Genomic DNA, 27,960 nt, shown 5'->3' with positions numbered 1-27,960 from the left:
CAACAGTCTTTGTTGTCATGATGTTGGCTGGAGGTTCTGTTACAACTACTTACTGGATATCTGTAAAATAGGAGTTTCTGCATAATTGTTCCAAATATCAGTGGGGAAATACACTTGATGTGTTACATGTGATGAGGAATACATATCATGGAAGTATTTGTACCTTAATTCCATGTTTAGATTGCACAAAACAACAACAGAACAACAAACAACAGATACATCTCACTTCCAGCTAGCTCATATCTAGCTCAGCTTGTAGCTAGCTAATATCTCCATTTGTAGCTAGCTTCTATATTAGTAATTTATTTTCCTATAAAATTTAATTGACTTCTTGTCATTTTTCTTTAGCTGGTCTTTCTGTAAAGAAAAAACAAGCTTGGAGTCCATACAGGTACCTTAAAGGACTTATGGTGAAGATGATATTTTGACAGTCAGAGTCAAGGGGTTATGAGGGCATATCAGGCAATCCATTGGGGATCTGCATTTATAAACAGTTTCAGAACCCTGACCATTTATGTATCAAATTTTAGTTGCTTTACAAATTGTTCTGTCCTTTACCACCTTTTGCTTTATCTGAGAGCTTGAGATAACAAGATGATCCCATAATACTTTCTAGATGTTCTTTGCAGCCCCTCTTCTAATACCACAGGTAGCATCTTCAACACAGAATATTCAGATGGTCCAGGATAACACAACCATTTAGACAAATCAGTTTATTTAAAAGAAAAAAGTATATTAAATTACAGGTTCATTGAAATGTTCATTTTCAAGAGTTGTATGGTTATCAGAAACATGCCTGACAAAAGGAGTTTCTTCTTACTAGGAACCTCCTTGTAAGGACCAGCACATATTTTCACATGGCTGGTAGACATAGCTTGAGTAGGAAAGCTTTATTAACAAAAAGAGTGGAAGGTGAAATACACAGACAGAAATAAACTTTAATTAAACATTGTGAAAGTCAGTTTTTTACACCTTGTTATTTTTTTAGCAAAAAAATTAGAGATTCTTTTTTTCATCAGAACTGTACAGTGCTCCTATTTAAAAGGTGAGATCCATATGAAGGATAAAACGTAACTACCTCTGTTTACTTTCTGTTCTATTTGATGGCTGTCACGGAAGATGATCTGGAACTCAAAATCCATGTTATGAGAGCTAGGCCCAAATTTAAAAAAAAAACCTAAATGATGTAGATTATAGTTTGCAACACACTAAATAGGGTGTCATGCTTCTATGCCAACATCCCTGTGCAAAAAAATTAAATAATCCTGAGTTTATTTACATTCGTTAAAGATGTGTTTCAAAAAATCACATGCGCAGCCATGGTTTTATAAGTGTCTGAAAACACCCAGGTTTCCGATCTAATCAATTGGAGTTGTAAATTAGCATGTTCTCTATTCCCCCTACAATGTGTAAATCAATGTTAAAAGTTACCTTTTATCTTTAGAACCCAATGATTTCCATGGGTTAGTTAAAACAGAACTGCAGTTTTTTTTTTTAGGGAGTTTGTACATGGAACTCCAATGACAAGATCTCAGGTTTTTCAACTCTGTCTTTTAGGATGGTAATAACTGATTCCTATGTTACCTGCTCAAAGCTTTAGCCAGATATTTGGCTCAAAGACAACACCATTTTAAAGCCTTTTTGTGCTGGCCAAACTAAAGGGTTGGTTAAGTCTCTTACTGTATTCCTTTCACAGTCCAAAGTGTAGGACAAGTTTTGAAAAAACCCATCCAAAATCCTTCTGTTTTGACCTGTAACACAGAATGATCATAGAGTGGGTGCAATTAAGCCCTATATTGTGGCATAAATTATCAGGTCGGAAATATTTTGGTGGTTTGTCTATACCACTTGGTTAAATAAGTTTTGTTAAAACACTGAGGCCATGTTTGTGACATGAGATTTTGGTATTATTGGAGTTCATGAAAATAACAAGGCACGGGATGATACACCCAAGCACAAGTATCATATTAAAACTCAAAGTTGGATGGACCAACCATTGAGTAATATTGTCCTTGTGGCAAGAACCCATTTATTTCTATGATAATATTTTTGATATACCTAATTCAACTTGTCAGAGAACCCTACTCCATGAAGTCATTATTGGTTTAGTAAGGATAAGGATATACTGTATAAGGAATTTTCAGTGCCATGACTTGTTCTCACTGTCATGCCTTGATCTACCAAACTACTGCATGGAAGGTACTTATTGGATCCAAGGCTGGTATCATCAGCTTACTTGGTGTCAGATTCCAATATCACATAATATGGGACCGACACCTGGAAAAGGATGCCCTGTCCTGGAGCAGCTTTATTGTTCTTAAAGACAGGGGAAGGGAAACACTGATTATTTGGTAAGTGGAATAAATACGTTTACAGATGTTTAACAAAACTTGTCCAAATATATTAATATATAATGAATAATGAATTCAAGCAAAGGCATGCTGAAACACATCCATGAGCAGCATGAACTTCATTGACCAGAATGTCTGAAAGGTGAACTGTCTGTGTTACCACTAGCAACTCATCTGTGGTTTCCAGTTTAGATTTGAAAAGAAAAGTACAATCTCTGGCCAAAAATGCCAGCAAGAAGCAAAGAACTAGTCACCGGTACTGGCAATTGGATGCCTGCAGCTGATCTTTTCTATATAATTGACTAACTATATCTTTCTCTGTACTGTAGAGACAATCATCTTGTTGGAGAAGCAGGAGTTTTATTCCTCATGTCAGAGCTAGTTGCCTTATGGCTGGTAAGGCAGATAATCTCACTCTTAAAATATACGACCATAAGGTACATATTTATGGGGGGTTACAAACAGTTCTTCTTGAGACACTTCTCAGTGGTCACTAAGGTTCATTTTTCTCCAGGCTGTTTCAGCATGTAGACCTTTTTGGGAGATGAAAATAAAAATAAGACAATAGTTAGCTGTCAGAGTGTTGGACGTTGTTTTTGTAAATCATTTCAGTAACAGTGTTTAGCAAAGATTTGCTGTAGAATGCATGCTACTCTCTGGCCAAGAAGGACAATATGGCTTCTGTAGTAGCCTTTTATTTTAGAAGAGGCTTTTGGATTACAGGCATAGCAATGACATATCATTTTTGATTTGTTTTACCAATGAAATGGATCCTTATCTGCCTGTATTCTACCTTCAGAGGAAAAAAAAACACAAGCCTGAGGCCTTAGCTCCCACCCCACATATTCAATATCTAAAAAAAATATAATTATTTCAAAGTATGAAAACAAGTTTGTCTTGTGCTTCTCCATTAGTTTGTTTTCTCTGATGGTGGTGGATGGGCAGTGGGTAGTATATACGTTGAATGGTTATGACAGGCATTAAGGCATTCAAACTGCTGGTTTCTATTCATGTGAAGAACGCAAGTAAAATGCTCGAGAAGACTTCAGAACGAAAGTATGTTCACCCATTGTATAAAATTCCCTTTTCCCACATTCTATGGACATGCATATGACAGAAGAAAGGAAAGAAAACATTCAGTCCATCAGAGTCTCTAATTCATTGTAACTCAGGTGCATTCAGTCTACACACATCAGCATTGAGCTAGTTCTACCTACTAAACTCTAAAGGCCACATTAAACACCTCAAGGTATGTTCTATAGACCTAACAGGAAATACACTATGAAAAGTAGAAAGTCGCACAAATTATCCACATGCAATCCATGTGGTTTGAATAGCTGAGCCGAAATTTTTGGTAAAACAGACATGGCATTACATTACCTTTAAAAACAAGTATTTTTACTTTAACATTAGAATGATTGCATATAGGTGTTTCTAGTGCCGCTGTTGGCTTCAGAGTTATATTTTACTGCCCTGGAACTATAAATGCTGCAAGGGGCAGATAGTCACTGATATTTTCTTGTTCCTCTTTTCGTTAGAGCCTCACAAGTCCCAGGATTAATTAGGACATATAGATCAGAACAGTCAGCACCGAGGAGCCACAGAATTTACACAATGCAGTAAGAACTCTGGGCTGTCTTTACAGATTGGCACAGAGCTATGCAGAAGTATAATGAGCAGCATGCAACTTGGGCAACAAAATCTTTTTTCCAGCACAGTAGACAGTTATGTGAGAATGTCATTTATGTCTCAAAGTATATTTTTTTACTTCTTGGAAGCTCTGCTTTAATTTAGCTGATGAAGTCATTAGTTCCCAGACAACTAAAAAAAGTGTGCTGGCGATAGCCTGCAAATATACCACAATGCCAAAAATGTACTCCTAGGTCCAGACACAAAAAGTTATTGGTGCACATGGAGCACTCTTTCAACCTGTGCTACCATCTTGATTATGACAACGTCTGCATATTCTCAGGCCTTTCCTGTTGTATGGCCACAGCAGAGTGGTAATTTATCCATGCAGTATGGTCTATTGCTATGTAAATTGCTCATTGCTTTGTGTTCATTTGAATTCGTATGCCAGATACATGATTATTGTTTATTAATAATCAGTGTGGGGAAAACCCAGTGTGATTGTTGTGCAAGTAACTGCTTCTACTTGATCATTAAAAAATAAGCTTTAGGACGATTTATGACTGAGATCTTTCATCATGCCTATTGTCCTTGCTGTACAGCCCAGGCAGTAATTCCTGCACAAAGCTTCCAAGTGCAGCCCAATAATGTCTATCCCGTGTGATTTTTCCAACGTAAGATGACATCAACATAAGCCTATGGCTGTGCCTGCATTGGAGCATCTCCAGAAGCCTAGATATGCTAGACAGAGTAATGCTTATCAGTCTGGAGAACATTAAAAAATCAGTAACCCCATATAGAAAAGCATTATTAACATTTGGGAACTTTAAAATGGGTTTGCAGAACTAAAGGCATTTGCATTAACTCTGGTTTTGTATTCAAATAAAGTTAAAAATATCCTAATTGCTATACTGATAGCAGTAATGTTGTATGGTACATACATCGTGTTAGCTGCAATATCAGTTTTTTTTTTTACATACAATACTTTTAGTTCTCTTTTATTATGGGACCTGATTAGGTAAGATCTCAGATTTTCATCCGACTTTCTCAAAGTAAAAATTTGCTGTGTAAACCTGAATGCACCTTTAAAGCTACAGCACAAAAATTACAGATATATTCATTCAGACAATACATTCTTTCATCAGCATAAACACTTAATAGAGCAAAGGAAGTCCCAATGTATAAAAATATCAACAATAAAAAAACAATTCAGGTGTCGATAAAGAAATTAAAATTTGTTTCAACATAAGGTGAAAAAACTTACATTAAAAAAAGCAAAAGGAAAAAAAAAATGTGTTCATTAAGCATAACAAATAGAAAGAAAAAGTTTGCACATTTCACATTGTAACATACACAATAAAATAAAATGGGTTGAGGGCTGTACAAATTTCAGAGATAAATACATTATTTATATGGATATTTTACAAATTCCCCTTACAAATATTAAACTAAAAACAAAAGAGGTTTCTTCATCTTTTAAAACAAAAACACCCTTTTCCATTGTGTGAAGTGCAGCTTTGTTTTGTTTTTTTGTAATTGTTGGTAGACACAACACTTAGAAAGAGGATTTTCCCATATAAATAGGACTTTGGCAAAAAAAAAATATATATCAACTGAGTAAAAAATAAAAAAAACACAACAAAGAAAAAAAAAATGCAAAATTACAAATTCATAAAATATTCTACATTATTTATAACTAGATACAGACCACAACACCGAAAAAAAGGATATGGAAAATTAAATATCGCTCTCCTATCTGTGATGCAGTTTGGGTCATTCAACAGAGAGGGGATTAAAATGCTCATTTCTGGCCCACGCAACTCTTAGATTTGACAATTTGTGCTTTATTTACCAAAGCTCAGTAGCTGTGAATGTGTTTGACAAAATAAAATAAAAAAAACAGCTAATGTTCTTTAGTGAATTGCACTTAAATATGAAATATGTAGATGCTAAAGGACCGTGATTAGGCTGAAGGTTAGCTTTGCACCTGGCTAGATTGCTAGGGAAATATTTTTCATCTTAAAAACAAAATGTCTGATCCAGATAACCATAAAAACGTTTTTTAGGTTACATCCAAGGGCACACAGTTTTAAAAGACTATAATTTAGTTTGGACAACTGACCCGGTTACAGCTTCTTTAACAACTTTTTAAGCCAACTCTGAGACAACTTTGAGAGTTAGGTAAATATTGATAAGGGAGTAGGGTACTTAATAGACTGTTACAGAGTTCCAAAAACAAAAGTAAAATAATTCATGCTCAAAATTGATTCAAATAGTAGACCATGTCTTGGTACCCACACTTTGCTCCTAACTTTTTCATTTTAAGATCCTAAAATTATTCCAAACTGAGGATAACCAGGCCTAAAGCAAAAAACACTATGTCAATCATCTTTCTCTTATGGCATTTCAAAATAATTACAAAACACATAGCAAAAAAGTGGACTTCTCTTCATAACTATAAAATGATCTTCAGTGTTCCATAAAGATGGTTGGTGAAGTATCATTTTAGAAGATTGAATATCTAAAAGCTCTTGGTGCATATCTAGCCAAGGACATTGTTTCAGTCCCATGGTAATGGTAATGTTGGTGTCTGAGGGTCTTCTCGTTCTTCGAGGCGAGGATCTTATCCCATGACACATTTAGGCAGTCCAGGGATCCATGATAATGATCTGATTGACAAACAATTCTTGTGATCGCAAAGTCTTTCTTTGTGTTTGCCATTGTCTAAATCTGCAGTTCTATGGTTCCTCTTTACAGAGGCCTGAGTTAAAAGGTGCTCTCGTTCAGAGCGAGAGAAAGGAGTTCTTCCCAAATGTGAGAGGTGAATTTCTCTAAATGTAAACTCCAGATGAGTTCCTCTGTGGTTTCTTTCACATGGGGGGTGCAATCATCCCGGAGATAGCTGCAGCGAAACATAACAGAATATAAGCACAAACGAGATGCAAAATATCTAACACAAACACAATCTAAAAATCACAACATTCATCCATGCTAGCCAAAGAGGACCTCAAAGCCGTTTCTTCTGTGAGTTAAGGTGGGAATCTTACTTTCCTCTAGGGAAAGGAGAACAAGACGTTCTCACCTGGTCTCCTGAACCTCGGCAGACTTCCTCTCCCCAAAACACTGAGAAGCGGTGAAATAATGCCAAATCTATCACCTTGTTTTTATGCATGTGCCTGCAGTAAAAGACTCAGTTATGCATAGTGGTAAGCATAGTGTAATGTTGACAAGTCCAGTCTAGGATGGGCAGTCCTGCTACAAAGTAGCCAGCATTTCTTATAGGGCCATGGACTACATGGTGAATCCTTCAGCCTGCATAAAATCTGACTTGTATTGCAGTGTATTGTTAGTGTTCTGCAAATAAATCATGGAAAGTTATTGGGGAAACATTATGGCTAAATGGGAAAGCATTATGTCTGTGTGGGTATCACCCTGGGCTTGCAGTTGGGAATCTGGGTTTGATTCCCAGCAAACTTTTCTTTGCACAATGAATATACAACTGGGTTAGGGAGTAGGGAGTAAAATCATTGTTTTATTTGGGAAAAGACAATATACTAGTGTTTCCTTTCCATCAGTTTTTACATACAAGTAGGAAAGACAATAAACCATTCACACAAAATCAAGGGTTTGACCACCCCATAATCTAACACTTTGTCAAAAGCACTGAGAGCATGCTCAGAGCAAACAAATAAGTCAATCACTTCCTTAGGCCTCGTATACACAAGCAGATTACTGTATGTTCTATGGGCTGATCCAATCCATTTCCCAACTGTATTCAGTTGTTGCTTGGAAGTCCCTTACAATATACATATGTGTACAAAATTCTGGTTTATCAATGACCGATTGTTGGATAGAAATCAATCTGAATTCCAAACAGATTTAATCATAAATTATCCATACAACATGACCTGTGTTCTTTCAATTGATATTTATGAACATGTCCGATTGTAATTAAAATTAGTCACGTATGATCGGTCACTGGTCAGATTAGACTTTGGATAAGAAATAGAAGTCAGCCAGTGTGTACAAGGCCTTAGGAGTGCTATAGCTTCCTGTACACACAAAACAATAAATATAAAACATGCCGTCTGGGAATAACATACTGTCAATAAAACACATACTGAAACACTATAATTTTTTTAGCCCAGAAAAAGTTTGCTGTTTTAGGGACCTGCACTCACATGTGCCATACAAATACAGTATATCTAAAACAGCCTCTAATTCAAATTTACTTTATCCAAAGTCAAAATGTTAACAAAAAATTGGATAGACTGTGGAATGATTTAAACCCTTTTTAAGAGTTGTTTTTTTTCTTCCCTTGATTTACACAAGTTTTTCTCCTTACTTTATGCACTGGAGACAATGATCAGTAGGACAAAATGGAAGGAATCTCCCCAGCAGGGACATAGCAATAAAAACGTGGCAAAAGTTATAACCCCTCTATACTACAATGAAAACATTTTACTTTAAGCCTGATGGTGTATTAAGGTTTTAAGATCTATCTCTGTATGTTTTAGTCCTGGTTAGTTTTAAATTTAACTACTTGTACTTTAAGTTCATTATTTTCTGGGTGTCATTTTTATGTATGACTTTTTTCAAATATTAAGTCATTTTTTTAGAGATAATTTTCCCATTTGTTGTTTTTTCTAGTTTTTTTTTTCATGAATTTGATTTTTGGTATAACAGACTGTAACCCTTCCCTCCCTACCTAAAGAGAAATTAACTCTTTGAATGGAGCAAACATTCTTGCATGAATTTATTGTACCCCACAACACAGCATCATACTAACTCTGAACTGCCTGCATTTGTATTGTGGCATAATATTTGTTAATATGTAAATCAATTAGGCTAAAACTGGATTTTCCTGCTATGCTGGATAAAACATGCCTGCCATCTGATCAGTTGCTATAGGAAACACCACAGTTTTCTCTTAGCTCACGCAGGCCCCAGCTTAACTGTCAGACCCTGGTGGATGTATATGTATAATAAACATCTCTGATAAATAGACAAGGACAGAACACAGAAACACGACAGGAGCAGAAAATGGGAAGAATTGATCACATACTTCAGGAGAAGGCCAAGCCCTGCAGAGAGCCTGTACTGAGGAACTTGCCAGTGTCCACAAATGACTGGTCTGATGAGGGAAGACAAAAGGGCAAATTAGTTACCAGGGAAAATACTGGCGACCCCTACCATAAGGGCTTGTGCTCTATGTATGTTTCCAATTCAGTGCTTTGGTTACATAGGAACCAAGTAGTCCTAGTGATAGAAAATGAAGGAAAATTGACTTGTTATTATTGGTTACTGCACAACCACTCGACTGTTACCACCAACTAAAATGCTAATCAGACATTAGTGCAAAAATGAATTTCTTAGTCTTTAATTTAGTCCTTTCTGCTGCTACATTCAATTTCTGATGACTAACTTTACTAGTAGAGTTTGGTTAAGTGTGACATCATGGAAACCACCTTGTTTTTTCCTTGTGTAAGTACTGTTGGCAAGAAAAACCTGAATTACCAGCGATTACCCTACCCTTCACTTGGTTAAAAAAAGAAAACAATAAAACAAGTGCGATTTTGGAGGCACTCTTACTAAGAACTAGAGCTAACGTTTCCCAAGCTACCAATCACCATCAGACTTGTCCTGAGAGTTTCAGTTCAATTGGTGGTTGTGGGTGGTTCTTAGAACAAACTGGTAAGGATCCAAAAATGGCCAACACTACTCTCAGGATCTGGTTGACTAAATAAGTCTGCATAATGTTTGAATATTATCTACAGGTGGTTGGCTATCTGAATTAAACCACAAAAGGGCTGACTGGTATAATAAATATTCTCCATATTGCCTGTAGCTGTGCTCTGAAAGAAATACATTATGTCTCTGGAAAAAGAGTTTCCTCTTACCTTGTAGGCTGGTTCCATTGGAACTGGTACAGGTGGGAGGTGGGGAGGCCTGAGGTCGGACCACAGGGGCAAAGGCGCTCTTTTGTTTGACGGCTGACACCATATTGGCTGGAGAGAAAGAGAAGATTCCGGAGGAACTGCTACAGTTAGATGGAAGGCTGGTGGATGAAGCCATTGTGGGACTAGAGGGAACAACTACAAGACAAATGATATGAGGGGTCAGCATAGAGGATCCCAACCACCATCAAATCTAATATGCACAATACAAAATAATATACTATAGCTTGTTACCTCAGTTGTAAGTTCAATAGCAAACATTTTAACCACTACAGATTTTTTATTATTACTAATAAAACTCTAACCATAATTATCAATTTTTAGTGAATATTACTAGATAATCTAACTTCCACAAAAAAATGATCAAACAAATATCAGATCTAGGTCCCGGCAGATATAAGTAAATGCAACATGTGTACACCCAGGTACACCTACAGTTGCAATAAAAAAAAAAATACAGGTACTCTAGGAACCCTATAACCCCAGGGATTTGTCATGCAAGCCCTGTCTTCAAAAATATTTTTTGAAAGCTTTTCCACTCCCTTTTTTCAGCTAACAGATGCAGTTCACAGGTGGTCCAATTGATCAAAAGTCTTTAATAATCATATAACAAAATCCCATACAGCATATGTGAATCTGTAAATATTTGGATGTGACTGAGCCCTTGACATTTCTGCACACCCTCTATGACGGCTGAACACTTACTGGCATAGGGTGAGTTGGCAGCTGATCCGTTGAGGAAGCTTGGTGATCCAGCGAGATTGGACATGGCTGTGTTTCCATAGCCATTCATGCTGGTTGTGACGGAGCTGTAGTTGGTCTGCTGGGGGGTGGTGCTGGGGGCGTAGCTATGGGGTGATACGCTGCTTGTGTTACGGGTGAAGCCTGAGAAATGACACAAAAAAAAATAACAGAAATAATTTTTTAGAACATAAAAAACCTTAGTAGAAATAATCATAAAATCTGTTTGCAGTGTACCTGAAGTCAAACATATTTCTTCACATTACAATATTGATCATTGTCACAACAGTCTGATCATTGGGTCAGAAGAGACTAGAGAGATGCTGTCTTCTGCCTAGCAGGCTGATTACATACATTATGTACCTACAGTTTATGTATTCTAAGTGAAATAGGTTATTTTAAAGCACTTCTAAGGTACTGTATGTTTATGTATATAGTGCTGTGACATTCCATCTTACCCTGATTGGTGACTTGTGATGGCTCTGAAACATTGACAGCGAGTTGCCCGCTAAAAGAGTTGACTCCCATCATGCTGGGGTGTACAGAGGAGTTGGTGAGGGCAGGAAGTTGGCTGTGGTTCCTTGGTACACTATAAAGAGCTTCAGCGATATCAGCTGCCCTCTTCAATATAATTTCCTGTTGAATCAAGACATTCATAGTAAAATAGAAATAAACTCTCAGTGTGAACTGTTGGCTGACAGTTATCAGTGGCTCACACACTATAAACATCAAATGTACTACCAAGTGAGAAGAGCTCATAATGCTTTCCAAATCTACCCCAATACCGCTAACATTTCCTGGCATACATTGCTTATCTCCTAATGATCACATGCAGCTTACTATGACTATTTGAATCTCATACACTACAAAAAAGGGGCAATTTCACATCTTCTTTTTCATTTTTTAGTTTTAAGCAGAAATATATATATATATTTATATTGGCATGAAGGTTTGCTTTGAGAAATCCTAATTAAGTGATTCATTGCTGTTGGTATAACATTTGTATTCTTGTGATAAAAACAACACATAATGTTTTGCTACATGCTAATAAAACATAATAGATCAGCTGGATTACTGAATTACAATTTAAAGTCACATTTACCATTCATAGAGATGATAAATTCAAGTGGCAGGGTGGATTGTTTTATTTTATTCATTTATATGGCATCAACTTATTTCACAGCACTTTACAGCAAGCATAAACTCATCTACATCAGTACCTGACTAGTTTACAGTCTATATCCCACCAACAGTAATACACATACATTAGACCTATGTGCACCTGCTACATACAATATACTAAGGCAAATGCATTCACCAAGTCCCCTGTGTACTGCTGTACCCTTAAGGAGGATAAAGCAGGAAAAATTGCCTTTAGAGATTAGACTAGAGGGATTATATTTGAAAACAAATGGCTGCATTTGTCCATTTTAGACTGTTTTCCACTTTTTTTCCCCAGCAATTATTATTATCATTTTTTTATTATTAAACAGGATTAATTTAGCTCCAATGCTATGTCATTAATCTCACTAAATAGGAGCAAGAAGGCATAGGGACAGTAAGGCATGACAAATGTGAGTTGTATTATAACTTCAAGAAGTTTAAAGTCATAGATTACCTGATTATTGTGTGGCATCCCGTACAGTGCCTCCACCAGATCTGCTGCTCTCTTTAAAATGACCTCCTACAAAAATAAAGGCAAAGAATTATTTTCATCTACAGATTTAAATTAAAATGAACTTGCTTTCCATACAAGTTCCTGAAAACATATGGCTACCTTTTCAAATAACATATTATAAGTATTCCCTGCTTGGGGTTTATTTTACTAAAGGAATGTAGTCCAGTTGCAAGAGATATGTTACTTAGTTTAGCAAAAGTCGTAAAAAAAAATCACCGTACAAAGAAATCTAAAAAAAGACAGGATTTTCCTCATACATGGTTGGTTGAAGTTAACAGAACTTCACATCCATTGCATTGTGATAATTCACTTTGCCAAGTGAACAGCCTATATTTCTTCCTGTTATTGTGGACAGCCTATTTTGCCTTCCCATAGGTTTGATCCTGTACCTGTGCTTATGCTTGTCAATGGTGAATGTGTAAGTGTATTCTAAGAGTCATGCCTAAAAGGAGTGAATATTTTTAGTCTTTAAATAAATTATTTAAAGATCATTCCAATTATTCCTATTAACACATGTTCAAATTTTACAAAGTTTGTAATTAAATATGTACATATGACATCCATATTTTAATTAACCTCCCAAGCTGTGCTTGACAGTTTTCTCTCACACCACAATTTTATGGATCAGCCAACTCATTAAAAAAGCAATGCACTGCCTGTGTTGTTTTATCAGTTTATATTTTACATTTGAACCATCATTATTAGGTCTTTGTGCATCTCCATGCCAGCAGATCATGACTGGTGGGAGGAATGATTAGGGTGCTTTACTTAGCTTCCTGTACTCCTCTCCAGAGCCCCAGGGCTTGATGTAAACCTTGCAAGGGTTCTTGGTTGGAGGTATACAAATATCACCCACCCTACCACCCTAGGTAATTCACACATTTTATGATGTGCCTTTATGATTAAACAAACTGAAATCAAATGAAAAAAGCAGGGACAAGCAGGATGGGAAAGTAAAGGGTTAAATGATGATAAATGCCCCCTAATCTAGAAAAAAAGCAGGCCGAATCTGATTTACAGTGTGTATTGAAATCAGTCTAAAAATGTAGTCAATCAAAAATCTAGAAATAGGAAAGTCACATCTCAAATGACTCTAAATAAAACACTTTAATATTAAATTAAAATTTGTGCTCACTGAAAATATATCATCATTTCCTATTAGTATCATTGGTTCATATAATTTGTACGGTGCTAGAAAGGCAATAGAAGGTGATGATACATATTAGCACATAAAAGCAGTTCTCTCGATTTATAAAAAAATGATAAAAAATCATTAATAGGTTTTATAAAGATCTTTGAACATCCCTGTTACTGTTTTTTACTGTAGAAGAGTGTTTGTTTAAATCAGAGTTCTTCTTTAGGACACTTTAAGTTCTGGACAAGCAAATTGCCTGAGATTTAAGTTATCAAAAAAAAAAGTTTAGCAAGATTGGAAGGAAAGAAATGACTGCCTTTCCCCAAAAAGAAAATTGTTATTATTCATTTTCTTGCAGTTTCTCATCAGAAAATTGAGATCTAATTGCATTCATTTTGCTGTCACCATAAACCTCTCGCAAACTCTCAGATGACACGCTTTTACATGCGTATTAGCATTTCTTTAATTTAAAATTCTGCACCATATGAAGATGAATTGCCTAGCATACCAGGGGAACCAGTCTGGAAGATGCGGGAGGGGCCTCTTAATGGGGGGGGGGGGGGACCATTTGGGCTGGGTGCTATAGTTGCTTTCAACCCAAGCCTAAATTTAACTCTTTTCGAACAACAGAAAGAGAAATGAATCTGCTATGGCTCTTTTGGCCTGTCTGTATGCAGTCAGTAGACAGGTCACCACAACTCCTCAATTCCTTCATTAAAAGTCACTGTCACTCTTCTGTGACCAAATCCTTCTGCCCAACTTGTTTCCTAATCATTTTTTCATTTGCACATTTTCTTAAAATATTACCTAATTCCACCAATAAGGTTCTTGATGAGATGAATTTGGTAACATGAGGGGCCACATTTGAGGCTACTATATAAAGATAAATGAATGCAGCTGAACTAATTGTTTACGTGCCACTTGTTAGTTACTCTGAGTGTACTATAGCTCCTGGATTGGTATGGATAAGTATTAGCCATTGTGGCATTTAAATTCATAAGCAGCAAAACATGTTATTTGGGAAATGACTTGCATCAAATACAAATCACATTCACAAAGGGTTTCCATCCAACTTTAAGTTTGATCAGTGATTGTGCAAGACAGGTTCTCTTTCATTCAGACACACCTGAACTCATCTGATCTGTATCTTGTGACTGGTGTAAGGACAACATTCACCTAACATCAAAGTAAACCTGAGTTTGCTAGTGGGCTCATAAAGTCAGCCGTATAAATTTCTAATATGCGTGAGCTCGTTTGAATTATTTTTTAATTAACAACACATAATGGAAACATTACAGAAACATAATGGGAATTGTCCCTTTTAGGCTATGTGTTTTTGATCTATAGCTTTATGGTATTATCATTGTGATTTATCCAGCCTGGGGAAGCATGGTAGAGTCATGCTGGCAGTGATGGGAGGAATCAGTAAGTTAAACTTACTTGAAAGTTCTTGAAACTTAAAGGGATTGATGTTATATATATATATATATATATATATATATATATATATATATATATATGAATTTTACAAGTTATTTTCTCATTAAAGTCATACTGTAGGTGGCCTTTATATAGCAGAAGTCACACTGCAAAAGGTTGGATCACCATTGTATGTTAGTTGTGGCTTTACGGCACAATGGTTGTCACCAGAACATTGGACAAGAGGGATGAACAGAAAAGAGCTGATGAATGTGCTTCTGCAGATCAGTATATATAACAGGCTGGGTGGGACAGGTGGTAGGAAAACCCAAGTTTTCCTATCACCCCCAGTTAGAAGCCAGAAAGATTTACATGGAGGATGCATGTTTAGCGCATTTGTAAGGCATGTAACTGAAACTGACTTTTGCCTTTGAGTTCCACTTTACAGAAATACAGAATGCTTAAAGCAGAGCACCAACTAAAATAAATTTAAATTCACAGCCCGCATAAAAAAATAATTCTGTAGTGCACAGTAATTCCTTTTTAATATGTAGTTACTCTTCTGTACTGACTGGCAAAGTCACCAGGTATTATTTTAATAGATCCTAAAGTTAAAGCTTGTATGATATTTTAGTGATTTGGTTTACATTTACTTTAACCTACTTGCAAGATTTGTGGCAGAGAAATAAATTGAAGTGGAGCCCCGCACAAACAAAAGACATATTTAAACGGGCCAGAGTTCTCCTTTATTTCTGAAACAGACCGGCTGGAACATGCCGTAGTTTTGTAAAGTTAACCAGCAACGCCTGGCTTGGTGCCCCGGAATAGAGTGACCAGAAAATTACAGTCCCTCCGTGTCACTGCACTCCCGGTAGGGGATCAAGCCTCAGGCGTGTTTGTGTTCAGAATCTAATATATTGCCTTTCAATCAGAGGAAGGAGGTGAGGATCACACAGGCAAAACATGCCGACTGGGTCAGAAAAGCAATAAAGATTTTTACAGAGCTGTCCAAGGTGCTAAATTCCCTCAATAATGGGATTGGCACTCTACAGTTAACCTCTCATTTACTGGTGGACCGGGCATCCCCCCCCAACCATTGCTGCATGGTTACCTTACATTGTATATTTTATGACATTATGCTAGTGAATGCAAAGGGCAACATTGCCAGAGCAATTCCATGTTTAAAAGTGAGTTGTAATATTTATATCGCTTTGAATTTGGCAAGAAGATGAAGGATTGGGCCCTGTGTGTTGACCTCACAATTACCAAAGGTGATTTCCCTACCAAGTCGTTTAGTTAGTACGATGCTGGAAGGGACATAAGACCCATTACTATTTATTTACTGCTACAGAAAGTTCCAGAAAATGCGCTGGATCTATTTGGGAGCTCTGGGTCATTTTTTTTCTGTCTGCAGCTTAGATGGTTAATGGCTGCTTTTTATTTGATCTGCTTTTCTGGAACGTGAGAACGTATAAATACAATGCATCTTAGCGCATATGCTCTCGCTCCCACCCAACAGGCATAAGTAATAAATAACATTTTTTTTCCCTTGCCTCTTTCCATTAGCTCACAATACAATAAACACAGCTGTTTTACATCACAGCTAGAAGGGGTGTTATGAAACCTCAAATCACATGGTTAAAGGGGATGAAAAAAAGCATGAAAAACAATATATCGTATATAAACTTAAAAAAAAAAAGTAAAGTAGCAATCTTAATTTAAAACTTTGTCATGAGCATTTACTAAAGAGAAATTTTATTAAAGGAAATCTTTACTTTGGCTGAAAACATTTAGTTAGCTTAGGCTCCTTGCATCATATATTTTTCTTTTTAAATGGTGACAACAGTGAACCGTGACTGTGTAACATTGTGACATTGTGACAACACAGGTTGGCTACCCTATAATGGGGAATAACGGCACAGGACAGAAACTGTAACAATCCTAAATAAAAAGGTTATGGAGAAGTTGTGTGGCTTTTCTTTTTATTTATCCATTCCATTTTCTAATCAAAAGTAACTTTTTTAATTAAAATATACCTTATAGGTTTACTTCATTTTAAGAGAAATCTCACCTTTTGAGGACATGGCAGAGTCCTTACATTTGTAAACTGATCAGACAATTTGGGTTTAGATTAAGTGCTGTGCAATATTATAGCTGTCTAGATTTTTATATTGTATTGGACAAATGGATGAGCTTGCAACATAAAAATGGTACATAGGCTGTTCCTAAATCACAAGTACCCACTGACTCCTAAGAGACCTTGGACAGACTCTGATTTTCACAAATGACAGAGTGCCAATGTTTATTAGATTGATCAGATATGACTAAATCATTCTCGAATATATTAGCCACCACATTTCAGGGGTTTCATGTATTCCTCTTTTTCAGGGCTGTAGAATAAAAGTAAATGTTTTGCCATGTACTAATGTTCTTTAAACCTTTAAAATACATATTTGCTGGAGTTCAGTACTTGAGTCAGATCAAAAATGAGTTCAGTTAAAAATGATTGTGTAAAAGCTATTCCTAACCATCTGAAATGTCATTATTTATGACAAGCTTGGATATACCAGATCAGCAATAATGTGACCCTTGGAGTTATTATAAAATGTTAGAGATGATTTACTATTTGCATTTTGTTTTGTAAAGTGTGCAGTCAAATAAAGTCTCCATACATACTATATTCATTGCTCAAGACAATCGTTTATGGTCGTTTTGGGTGAAAATATTTAACTGTGCCTGATCACTAATGACTGACTACTTTACCACCCCATAGAACAGAATGCTTACTGTTTCAAGCAACAGTTTTTAAGTATTTGTACAAAGCTTTAGAATTATAATCACAGATAGCACAGGCAAAAAACAGCTTGGAGAAACACAAGGCCAGTCAATCCAAAATTGGTTCTTCAATATATGATGGGCTCAGTTACCTGATGGCTCCTTGTATTTCTTGGAGCTTTTTATTAGAGAAATGTGTCCATTGTTTGTAATACTTACATCCAACACAACTGGGGCTTCTATGTAGTGGTAGTTTGTAATACTTTGGCAGTAGCCGAGTAATGGGCTACATCAAAAAGCACATAGGGTAAAGTTCAGAGGACCAACTGATCTAATTATGTCCACTCAGTGTAAGTAATTTCCTACATTGCCTTCACCTTCTCCAGAAAAAATGCCAAGGTTGCACTGCATATGCTACACATATAGATTACCTGTCAGGAGTTGTGCAGTCCCAGCAGAAGGTGTCACAAAATTGCAGTATCAAAGTGTCAGATCATGAACCAAGAAATAGTCACCAGAATTGTTTATGAGCTTCAAGCAGTTGACCTTTTTTTTGTCTTGTTCTTCAGTTCCCCCCTTACAAACCAAATTCATTTCACCTCTCCTATTGACCCCAATGCGTTTTTGGAAATTAAATCTTTTAGTTTTTTTCATCTATATTCATAACATGCACACTCCCCTTGCCAGTTTGTCCTTTTTTACATGTACCTGTCAAAAGGGTGCCCAGCACCCCAGACCAAGCAGAAGTCAGAAGAGGCTGTGAGTGGAAAAAGGATCATAAAACCTAAGGTATTATTTTGTGTGTCATTATTAAGCCTGAGAACAGTTATAGATTTCATCATGGAACGATTGTCCATGAATAGCAATTATTATTAGAAACAATAATATTTGTTGATGAAGATCTGTGATCAATTAGAAAAATTGGTAGTTGTGTGACCTCAAATCCATGTAATATACACTTTTCTCCATCTGTCTAGAAAAGGATTCATGCAGAATATTTCACTGTACAGGAACTTACTTGTGCTGCATAAACACTCAGAATACACATACAAAAAGTTCACAAGTACAGATTTTTATGAAGATGTCAGTGAATCTTCGACTGACTCATGTTATGCGTGTTATATCTGTATCACTGACTCAGTGGCAATAACTAAGGTGTGGGTGTCTGAGGAGTATGGGCTGACTGTATCTGATGGCATAATATAACTAAATGTGTGAAAAATGGCACCTGTAACCTACTCTTTGTTGCACACAAGAAAATATTCACCTGTGAAGAACTAAGGAAAATGATTTAACTTCTAAAAATTAAAATTTTCAGAACACTGAAACATTTCATGTGAATTTGTTATGAGCCATTAAAGCCACGCTGTATAGGGCATTCACAGTGCTTCATGTCAGATCTATAGGGCTCTTGTCACTCTTTCTATGCTGTGCAGTTACTATTCACATGTTCTATTTTTCTATGTAGATTAAGTTTCTTTCAGGCCATAGTTGGGTTTCAGGCTTTGTTTTACTTTACTATATGGTCAACTTTTCAAAGTGCTGAGTGGTTTAAAAGTCCCTATTAAATAAGTGCAATTCTTATTTTTGGAAACAAAAAGCTCTTGTAAAATTTCTTCTGATTCTGAAAGTAGAAATTAAGGAAATTATTTGAATATCTCACTGTTATGGAGATACATCACTCGTACTTAAAAATTGGAACTGCAAACAAATGAAATGCAGTGTCTGACATAAATAACTGCTATAGACAGACAACTATAGAAACAAGGAAAATCTGAACATTTCCTGTTGGGCTCAATTGTAGCAACAGTGAAGTCAACAACACAATCTCACTAGATTAAACAAATATTAAGCATTTTCACAAAAATCCAGGAGTTCCTCCCCCAGTCTAGTCTGAAGGATCAAAGAGACAATACATAATTGTACCACTGGGGGGCACTGTGGCCCCAGGTGGCAGCCCCTTTGGTGGTAACCCACGTTGGTTTATATATACTGGTAAACATAGGGAGTTGGGTCTCCTTATATATATATACATCTCCTATGTATATATATATATATATATACATATATATATATGCTCTGAGTGTATAAACAAAACCCAATAAATACTATTGGGACAGGACTGGGCCTGAAGTTCTGAAACAAGTGATTTGCTATGAAATATTTCCAAGTTCCAATGTCTTTCCTACTCCACAAGCTGCTCCCTTCCATCCCTGCTGCTCAATTACTGTCCCGCCTGCAATAATAGACTTGTAAGAGCTGTTCCTTCGATCGGCTGGCCTGTGCACAGCTGCCTGGGACAGATGACTTTACAATGATGGATCACACAGCATAGCCATGGTGCTGAGCTCTCCGCCCCAGGGAGAGACACTAATGAGCCAAAGCTCAGCTTCCAGCCAAGGAAAGGGATCAGCAGCTAAACTGAGCCCTGGAGGTGTCTGCCTAGTAAGACTCTACAGCACAAGCAGGTGGAAGAGTACAGACTTGTCTCTGTAACTTAGCTGATGTAGGACTGTCTGACCAGTAGGAGGGGAAGTGGCACTCGAAGGAAGAGTTATACCTTTTTCCTGGATGGTGGTGCCGTAGCCTCAGGACCTTTCAGATTTTGGGTGAATTTAGGATAGCTCTGCATGATTAACATGATGAGGTCAGCTGCCCAAACTCACAAACATATGGTCCAATGGCCTAACTCCCTGCCAGGGCAAGATAAACTATGAAAGCTTGGCATGGCCTAATACAATCCAGTTTGGAATGGAAAGAATAGATCATTTATCTAACCATTGTGTAATGATGCCACTGCCATCTTGTAGGTACCAAGTATCCATTGCACTAAAGTTATATGAAGAAGAGATCTTGTAGTTTGTGGCATTTTTAAATGATCTGTCCAGACTCATTGGACCAAACATGGTGTCATCTAGACCCACGTCACTACTGTTAAAAGATCTTTACTGGCTTTGTAAAAGCTTCTGAGATCATTCAGAGTTCATTAACATGTGCATTTGACCTGCAGTTGATCCAATTATCTTCAACCTGTTTGGAGCTGCTTTGGCGTTTTCAGTGATTTAGGGGATTAGAGAATCAGCTTATTGCCCATTGACACGCACCCTATCGGTTAATGATTAGGAAAAAATAATAGAGGGCAATCACTCAGAGCAGAGGAAAGGTCCTAAAGCATAACTAAACTCATTGGTGGAGGTAATCTTCTTCCGAGTAATGAAACTTCAAAATGCCTTGATGGGTAAATTTAAGTTTGGAGGAGTGGGTAGAATGTATGTGCATGTAATGTTGAATCTCTTTCATTATAAGAATTTCAATTCAATGATAGAAGAAGAGAGGGCAGGAACTGTCAGACAGTAGAACAAATGGCCTTATGAGGAGCTGCAACAGGCTTTATATGATCTGTTGCAGCTTTAAGTGCACACTATGAGAAGCTGACAATGTACAGTGATGTTAGAGTAAGCAAATTTAGTGCTGGGAAGGCGCCTGTATTACTAAAGGTAAGACTGGAGTTTAACCTAAAAAAAAGAATATGCACATGTATAATTTTAAGAAGAATGCAGACTGTGCCCCCTTTTAATAGTCTATGGGCACACTTTTTAGCCACCAGCAACACAGACGCTGATTGATTTACACACAATCTCTATCCAAAGACTGGCATCTGCCCATTTCCTTGAGCTGAACATACTAATTCCTGGCAAGCAGAAAGAAGACGTGCCAGCAACTAAATGGCTGATTTACTAAATTGCAATGAGCTTGGGCCCTCATCGAGTCCTCTGCCTCCCATTCTCTCTCTCGCTCTGTGGTGTGTTTAAATCGTTCTATGTTTAAATATTCAGCATGAGGCTAATGTGAGCTGATGAACTGAGACTGCAAACATTCCCTTTCAATTGAGACGAAGAGACAGAGCTGTAGCGGATCATGAAAGCTGAGGAGGTGAAAATGATTTATATTTAAGAATCTTGCTGACGACTTCCATTATTGTAAGGTGCCTCTTAATTGGCTTGGTGCTTGAATCAGTGATTCAGGAACGCGTGGCGAAAAACAGAAACTGAGCCTTCCACTACTCCAACCGCTTCTGATGTTCCTGTAGTTTGTTCAGCTGCATTCCTAATGCTGGTCTGCTTGTATTTTCTACTGTATGTATTTGATCTATTATTCTATGTTATTATGTATTATTTTAACTAGACCAAGTGTTCAGAGGAAAAAAAAAAAACATCTTTTTTAAAGTGTTACTCTACCTTTGCAACAAAGAGGGTACTCTAAGTTAGAGCAGTGCTAGAAACTTTGCAAACAACATTCATAATGCATTTTGTTCTATTGTTCAAATACAGGATTCTGAAGGACCATAAAAGCTCAAATTTCAGAAATGGATAAGCATTCAGACATTGCACCCCTATTTGTTCCCCACTATCATGGTATAACAGCTGGGTAGTGGGTCCAAATTTGATTTTGCTGTCCAACAGGCACCAGAGCTTAACCATGCTGCCAAGCCCCAACAGACCTGGTCAGATACTCCCCTCTGTGGTCAGGAACATCCGCCCTCTAGTCAGAAGATATACCCCCCATCCTGGTCAGATAAACCCCTCTTTTATTTAGCAATACAAGTGTGGTGATAGTCATCATTGGAGACTGTTATGGTTTTAGATAACTCTTAATTTTTTTAACTGATGTTTTGTATTGGTGGTCTTATCATGTATATACAATCCATTTTTTAATAAATATTACATGACAAAGGCTTTATAGAGCATCGTAGGGTATCCTAACAGACAGATTGTGTTACAGTTGTCTAACTAAAACTCAAACTTAGCTGTTTTATAAGGGATAAACCACTAATGTAATGACTTATTAAATGGGCATCCCTGGCACATGAGTGGCACAATGCTTCACATTGAAAAAGAAGTGCCACCTGCTACCTGGAAAGATTAAATAAATATTCACCTCATTGTGTAATAAACAAAGAAAACACGTAGACAACCACTATACGTCCCTTTAATGGAACAATCAATAAAACCAGATGACTGGTTGCCATGGGCATTGCAGAAACATTCCAATGTTCTGATTTTTATAAATTTGGTGTGTGTGATGTTGGGCTAAATGCAAGGAAAAGGTGAAGGCTGTAGATCCGATAATATGTCAATGGCTGCAGTGCATTAGATGAAAGGGTTAGGAGTGAATATTGATGAGTGAGAGAGAAATGCCAACATTTCCTTTTTTATTGATGTTGTGTTGCCATAACAACTTAAATATGGCAGATGACACAAACAGAGCTGCTCATCTGGCAGTTCCAGCGAGTAGGGTTCACATCCCAGGCTTCCATATGGACGCTGAGTGTATGGTAATGAGCAGACCATATGGTGAGGGGAATAAATCCTGAACGATTGTGCTGTTACTGCACCAGTGAGCCGATGGGACAGAATCTCAGCAAGAATTCACTCCAGCAGAGGCCTTCTCCCGTGTGTGTGCATGTAATCTCACGTATGTAGGGCCACGGCTCGCTGCACAGCACACTAGAGACTCTCCACCACAGACTGAGCTTAACCCAAATCCGCCCTCATTGCCTTAAGGGCAGCCACACAAAAACTGCTACATATCTACTCAAAGCAAAATGACTGTCACTATTAAACATAGGCAAATTCCTGAAAAATTCATGCATCACCTGCGATGATATTATACTATAGAAAACACAAAGGGGTAAAAAAGCAGGAAAAATGTTCACTCCAGCCATATATGTCATCTGGTATGATTGTCCCTGGACTGGGTTAATATATACCAAGGCATTCGAGCAGATCTTGAATTATCAACACATTAAAAAATGCTAGCTGTAAATTTCATGTCATTTTAAATGAACACATGCATTGTCTAGTTCAGATATTCCCATTGTCTTTTCCTGTGTACTAAGTCATTCTGGAGGAATCCTATTTGGGTAGCATGCAACGGCAAAGAAACAGGTATTATTTCCACATTTCACATTTCTACTTCTCTCAAAGCTTCTGAATTGGGACATCAATCCCATATAAATCAATAAGACATCGGTCCACTATATCCATGTGTCCCTGTTCTCTTGTGGGTGCTGCCTTCTTCTTCCTTCTTCTGTTCCATGTTTTGATCATGGGCCATCTAGACTGGCTGTGCTGGCATGATGTAACTTCCATGAAGGAGCATGAGAGTTCATTCATTCCTTACAGCCATTGGGGAAGCGAGGATACACTGAGTACCCCAGCTACCAAAGCTAAAGCTGCACATGCGCCACTCAGTGATATTGATGAAGTGAACAGATGAAGGGCGCATTTAACCAGGTAAGAATGCTTACTGCAGAAGGGAAGACACCTGTCACTCACTAAAATTTATTAAATATTTAATCCTGCCAGTAACCCAGTGCTACCGTGTTTCCCCGAAAATAAGACAGTGTCTTATATTTATTTTACCTCTGAAAATCTCATTAGGGCTTATTTTCAGGGGATGTCTTATTTTTCTTACAAAAATATCTATATTTATTCATGTACAAAAATCTGTATTTACCAAAACCTGTCACCAATATTACTATAGAAAGATACCTCTGTGTTACCTCTGACCTGTCAAAATCACAGATTTCTTCTGTTATATACAAGAAGTCATGAATAAGAATTGACATAAACGAGTAATGAAAAAAAACACAGCTTCATAAGCAAACAAGTGCAACATAACAAGAAAATGTGCTGACAATTAACATGTGACTCATAGAGTTACATGTTAAATCTGAGGAAAAGCAAAAAAAAAAAATCAATTAATAAATATGCATTGCTGCTAATGAATAAAATACCGGCAAGGACCTTTTGAAAAGAGAATACACCAACCTCTTAGTGCTAGTGTCACACCAGAGTACTGTAGGTTAATTAACCCTGCGATTTCTTCACCCCTTGCTCCAGTGCTTTTGAAATCTCCTGCTCTCTCTCTGTTCCCTCCTTCCTCTTGGTATCCCTCCGTGTACCACGTGACCACACCCTCCGAAGAAGCCAATAGGGCTTACTTTCGGGGGAGGGCTTATATTTCACCCTTGCATGATTAGCATGCTAGGGCTTACTTTCGGGGTAGGTCTTATTTTCGGGGAAACATGGTAACAATTATTAGGAACTAATACTATATATATTCTATTGAATATAGAATATTTTATATCAATGTGATGGGAATAAAAGAGGTGTTTTATAGTCCTTCTAGACTTTCCAACACAACTTCTCCACTGACATAGTACAGTGAATTGGTGTCACATTAGGACAGGAAGTGTGTTACTGGCAAGAAAACCAAGCCCAACTAAAGGAAATGAATAACCTATAAAATAAGGAAAACTTCCAAACCCACCACTTTCAAGGAATGGTGGTCTGCAATATATTTCATTTTTGTTTTTGGGTATAGACACTTTATTTTTAAAAAAGACAAGGCATAAACAACAATGTGCAAGGGCAAAAAGTGCAACATTTTGCAGAAAGAATGAGAACACAATAGTAGGGTAGCAGCATGTTGACAAGACCAGTAATTATTATGACTATATCTTAGTACACTATAAATATTAATATGATAAACACAGCAGTTGATGATTTCTGATGATCGTCAATAGAATTTTTAATTAGCGTGTTATGCCAATGACAAAAAATATAGTTTAGAATCTAGAGATTTATCATGTCTTTATCAGATAAACCAGGAAGTTCCTGGTCCTCTTTTATTGACAGCAAAAAGTATATTATTATTCATCATAGAGTAATGGTGATGTCACTCCCCATTGATGGTAGGTGACAACATCTCTAATTAATGACTGCAACGAAATGTGATACAGAGAGAGCTCAACAGCCTTACATTAAACCTTATCTCCCACCCTAATGATGGATTTTGTTAGAATAATTTGTCACTGTTGGTGTCTGTGTTGCTCACACTATTTGGAATTCCTGGAAAGCTTCAGGGCTGCCTTATAAATAGCTGTAGCTCCCAATGAAAGCAACTATATATGCGGGTAGAAAAAACATATTTGGCATGTGAACAAAACCCGTCTGAAAGATGGTATGTTGTATCACTAGGGTTAGGTTGCACATATTTGATCCCCTCCCCTGAAGTGCAGCAGTACCCTTTAGTTAGATTTAAATACATCAGGAAAGGCTTTAGTGCCCCACCAGATCATGCCCACCTACTGTCCACTCTAAATGTGAGACCCCCAACCCTTAAAATTATCCATTAGGTAACTTACAGTACTTGTGGAAAGTTAACCAATAAACCACTGTTAGAGGCACACAATGTGCTTGTAAACTTTACACAAATGTTTCCCTATTAATTTCTTAAATGGTAAATTCCTGCCAAACAGCTAAATACACAGACATATTTAGATTAAATTTATGGACGCTGATTTATTTTTCAAATTGTTTGCAATATTCTTCATCCAGTCATGAGTTTTACACAGCCTAGCCTGGAAGATGACCCAACTTTTCTCTAAAGGAGTTAGATAACACAGCTAGGTCTCCTCTCCGCCCCCAACCCCTGATTGGACAGTAAAAGTGCAGCAGCAGACTGATAAAGTAATCCCTGTGCTGTCTACTCTATGCACATTTGTTGTAATCAGTTGTAAAACGTGCTCCCCTCCCTTTTCTGGTCTCCCTCCTACAGCAGGAGAAGCCAATACCAAGCCAAGAGCAGCTATATTTAAATATATTTTTAAATGAATGCACCAATGCTTTTTTAAGCGTTTCAAAGTTCAGCTTTGAGTTATTATTTACCATATGTACCCATGTTCATTCACTTTGTTATTTAAATATAAACCCTGTTCATTTTCTTAGCCCCATGTCAGGTCTCCATTTCCCTTATACCTCCCTCCTGTCTTTCCAAGCTGTGAACATTCACTCTCCAAGTCCAAGAAAAATCTTTGCATTCCAAGTCTCTGTCAGGTAGCCCTCATCCCCCAGCTGTAATGGCATGTAATTGTATTATAATGTATAATTCATAAAGCACTCTCTAAAGACCGTAATGCTTTCAATCATGCGTGCACTCAGCCTGACCGAAGATTTGTTTGTACAGCACTGGGAGAGGAAGGTGGTGGTAAGTAGGTGTGGTGTATTGAATATGATGAAGGGCACTTCATATATGTGAGCAGGTGGGGAAATTGTAAGCTTGATGCACACAGGAATTACCTCCCTTTAAAAGGAAAATTAGGTGTACGAAGAATACAGAGTGTTGTGTAAATAAAATGTATATACTGGCAGTGTTATTTGTGAACTGTGGAAATGATCTGACTTGCTACAGCTGCAGCTAATGATGTCTATCACTGATGGACATGACGAATTTAAGAGCTTAAAGTGGATCTGTCCTCGCCAAAGATTTACCCAAAGTAGTACTTGTAATAAATAGCAGGCATGACAATGTGCTTGTATATACTGGTACTTTGCTATAGGTATGTGGTACCACTGAAGTTCTGAAAACAGAGAATACCTTTTCAAGAAGCATCAACGTATAACTGAGGCCAGGCTAAAAAATTAATATATTTGCATTATCTTTACAAGTAGCCAATACATTTAAAACAAGAGGTCTGACACATCCATGGCACCCTGTAAATCAGAGCTACAGCAATCCAATAAACTGGGCTTTTTAATTTCCTAGATAATATTTTGCAGGAAAGGACATTTTTCTAGAATAGAATATGTTATACCCTATTTACGCTAAAACGCTGATTTATCAAACATGTCTACATCCAAAATGTCTTTGTTTTTGTTGTCAGTAACAAGCAATCTTTTTTCAAATGCCTTTTTTTCCTGTGTAAGTCAGACAGCATGTTACTGATTGTCATTTTTGAACTTTTCCTACCTTCGGTAATCTCTCTGGGTCACCTGGATGCCTGGGGATCACCTTCTGAAGCCTCTGGAAACCATAGTCAATAGTGGGTTCATTGAGAGCTGAAACAAAACAAAAATGTCTTTATTTGTCAAAATATTATTTCATGAGTCCATGTAGAAAAATGAGACAAGGAAACAACATTGGCATTGTAAAAGTAAACTTGTCATTTTGCCTAGGTAGAAAAAGCAATGATGAACATTGTAAGATTTCATGTTAGAGCTTCTTGGGTCATTAAAGAAGCTACATTGGATGTCCAGATGTTTGTGGAGACAACAGATTTATGATATCATGGATACTTTTTGACATTAATTATATTTTTTGCCATAGCTGTGTCCCTGTGTACAAAGCCAGCTCCATTAGGACGGGGTTTAATGAATTTAGTACACACAGCCCTGACCTACATCCTGTTGAACATCAGTGCCAGACCTG

General features: G+C 37.2%; 1 protein-coding gene across 2 annotated transcripts in view; it reads right to left on the bottom strand.

Moving 5' to 3' along the window:
- Window positions 1-693: 693 nt before the first annotated feature.
- Window positions 694-27,960, bottom strand: part of EBF1 (EBF transcription factor 1) — a 229,086-nt gene continuing 201,819 nt past the window's right edge. The window contains exons 11-17 of one of the 2 annotated variants that reach the window (XM_072400433.1): window positions 27,502-27,590; window positions 12,297-12,362; window positions 11,137-11,314; window positions 10,643-10,822; window positions 9,881-10,075; window positions 9,046-9,114; window positions 694-6,882 (exon numbers count right to left, since the gene is read on the bottom strand). In XM_072400433.1, the coding sequence (XP_072256534.1) occupies window positions 9,047-9,114; window positions 9,881-10,075; window positions 10,643-10,822; window positions 11,137-11,314; window positions 12,297-12,362; window positions 27,502-27,590 (776 nt within the window). In that variant the 3' untranslated portion in view covers window positions 694-6,882; window position 9,046. The remainder of the gene's footprint in view (window positions 6,883-9,045; window positions 9,115-9,880; window positions 10,076-10,642; window positions 10,823-11,136; window positions 11,315-12,296; window positions 12,363-27,501; window positions 27,591-27,960) is intronic. The other variant, XM_072400434.1, reaches the window with a different exon arrangement.

The sequence above is a fragment of the Pyxicephalus adspersus genome, chromosome 2 (assembly GCF_032062135.1).
Source record: "Pyxicephalus adspersus chromosome 2, UCB_Pads_2.0, whole genome shotgun sequence".
Lineage (NCBI taxonomy): Eukaryota > Metazoa > Chordata > Amphibia > Anura > Pyxicephalidae > Pyxicephalus > Pyxicephalus adspersus.
This window is presented reverse-complemented; position numbering and strand designations above follow the sequence as displayed.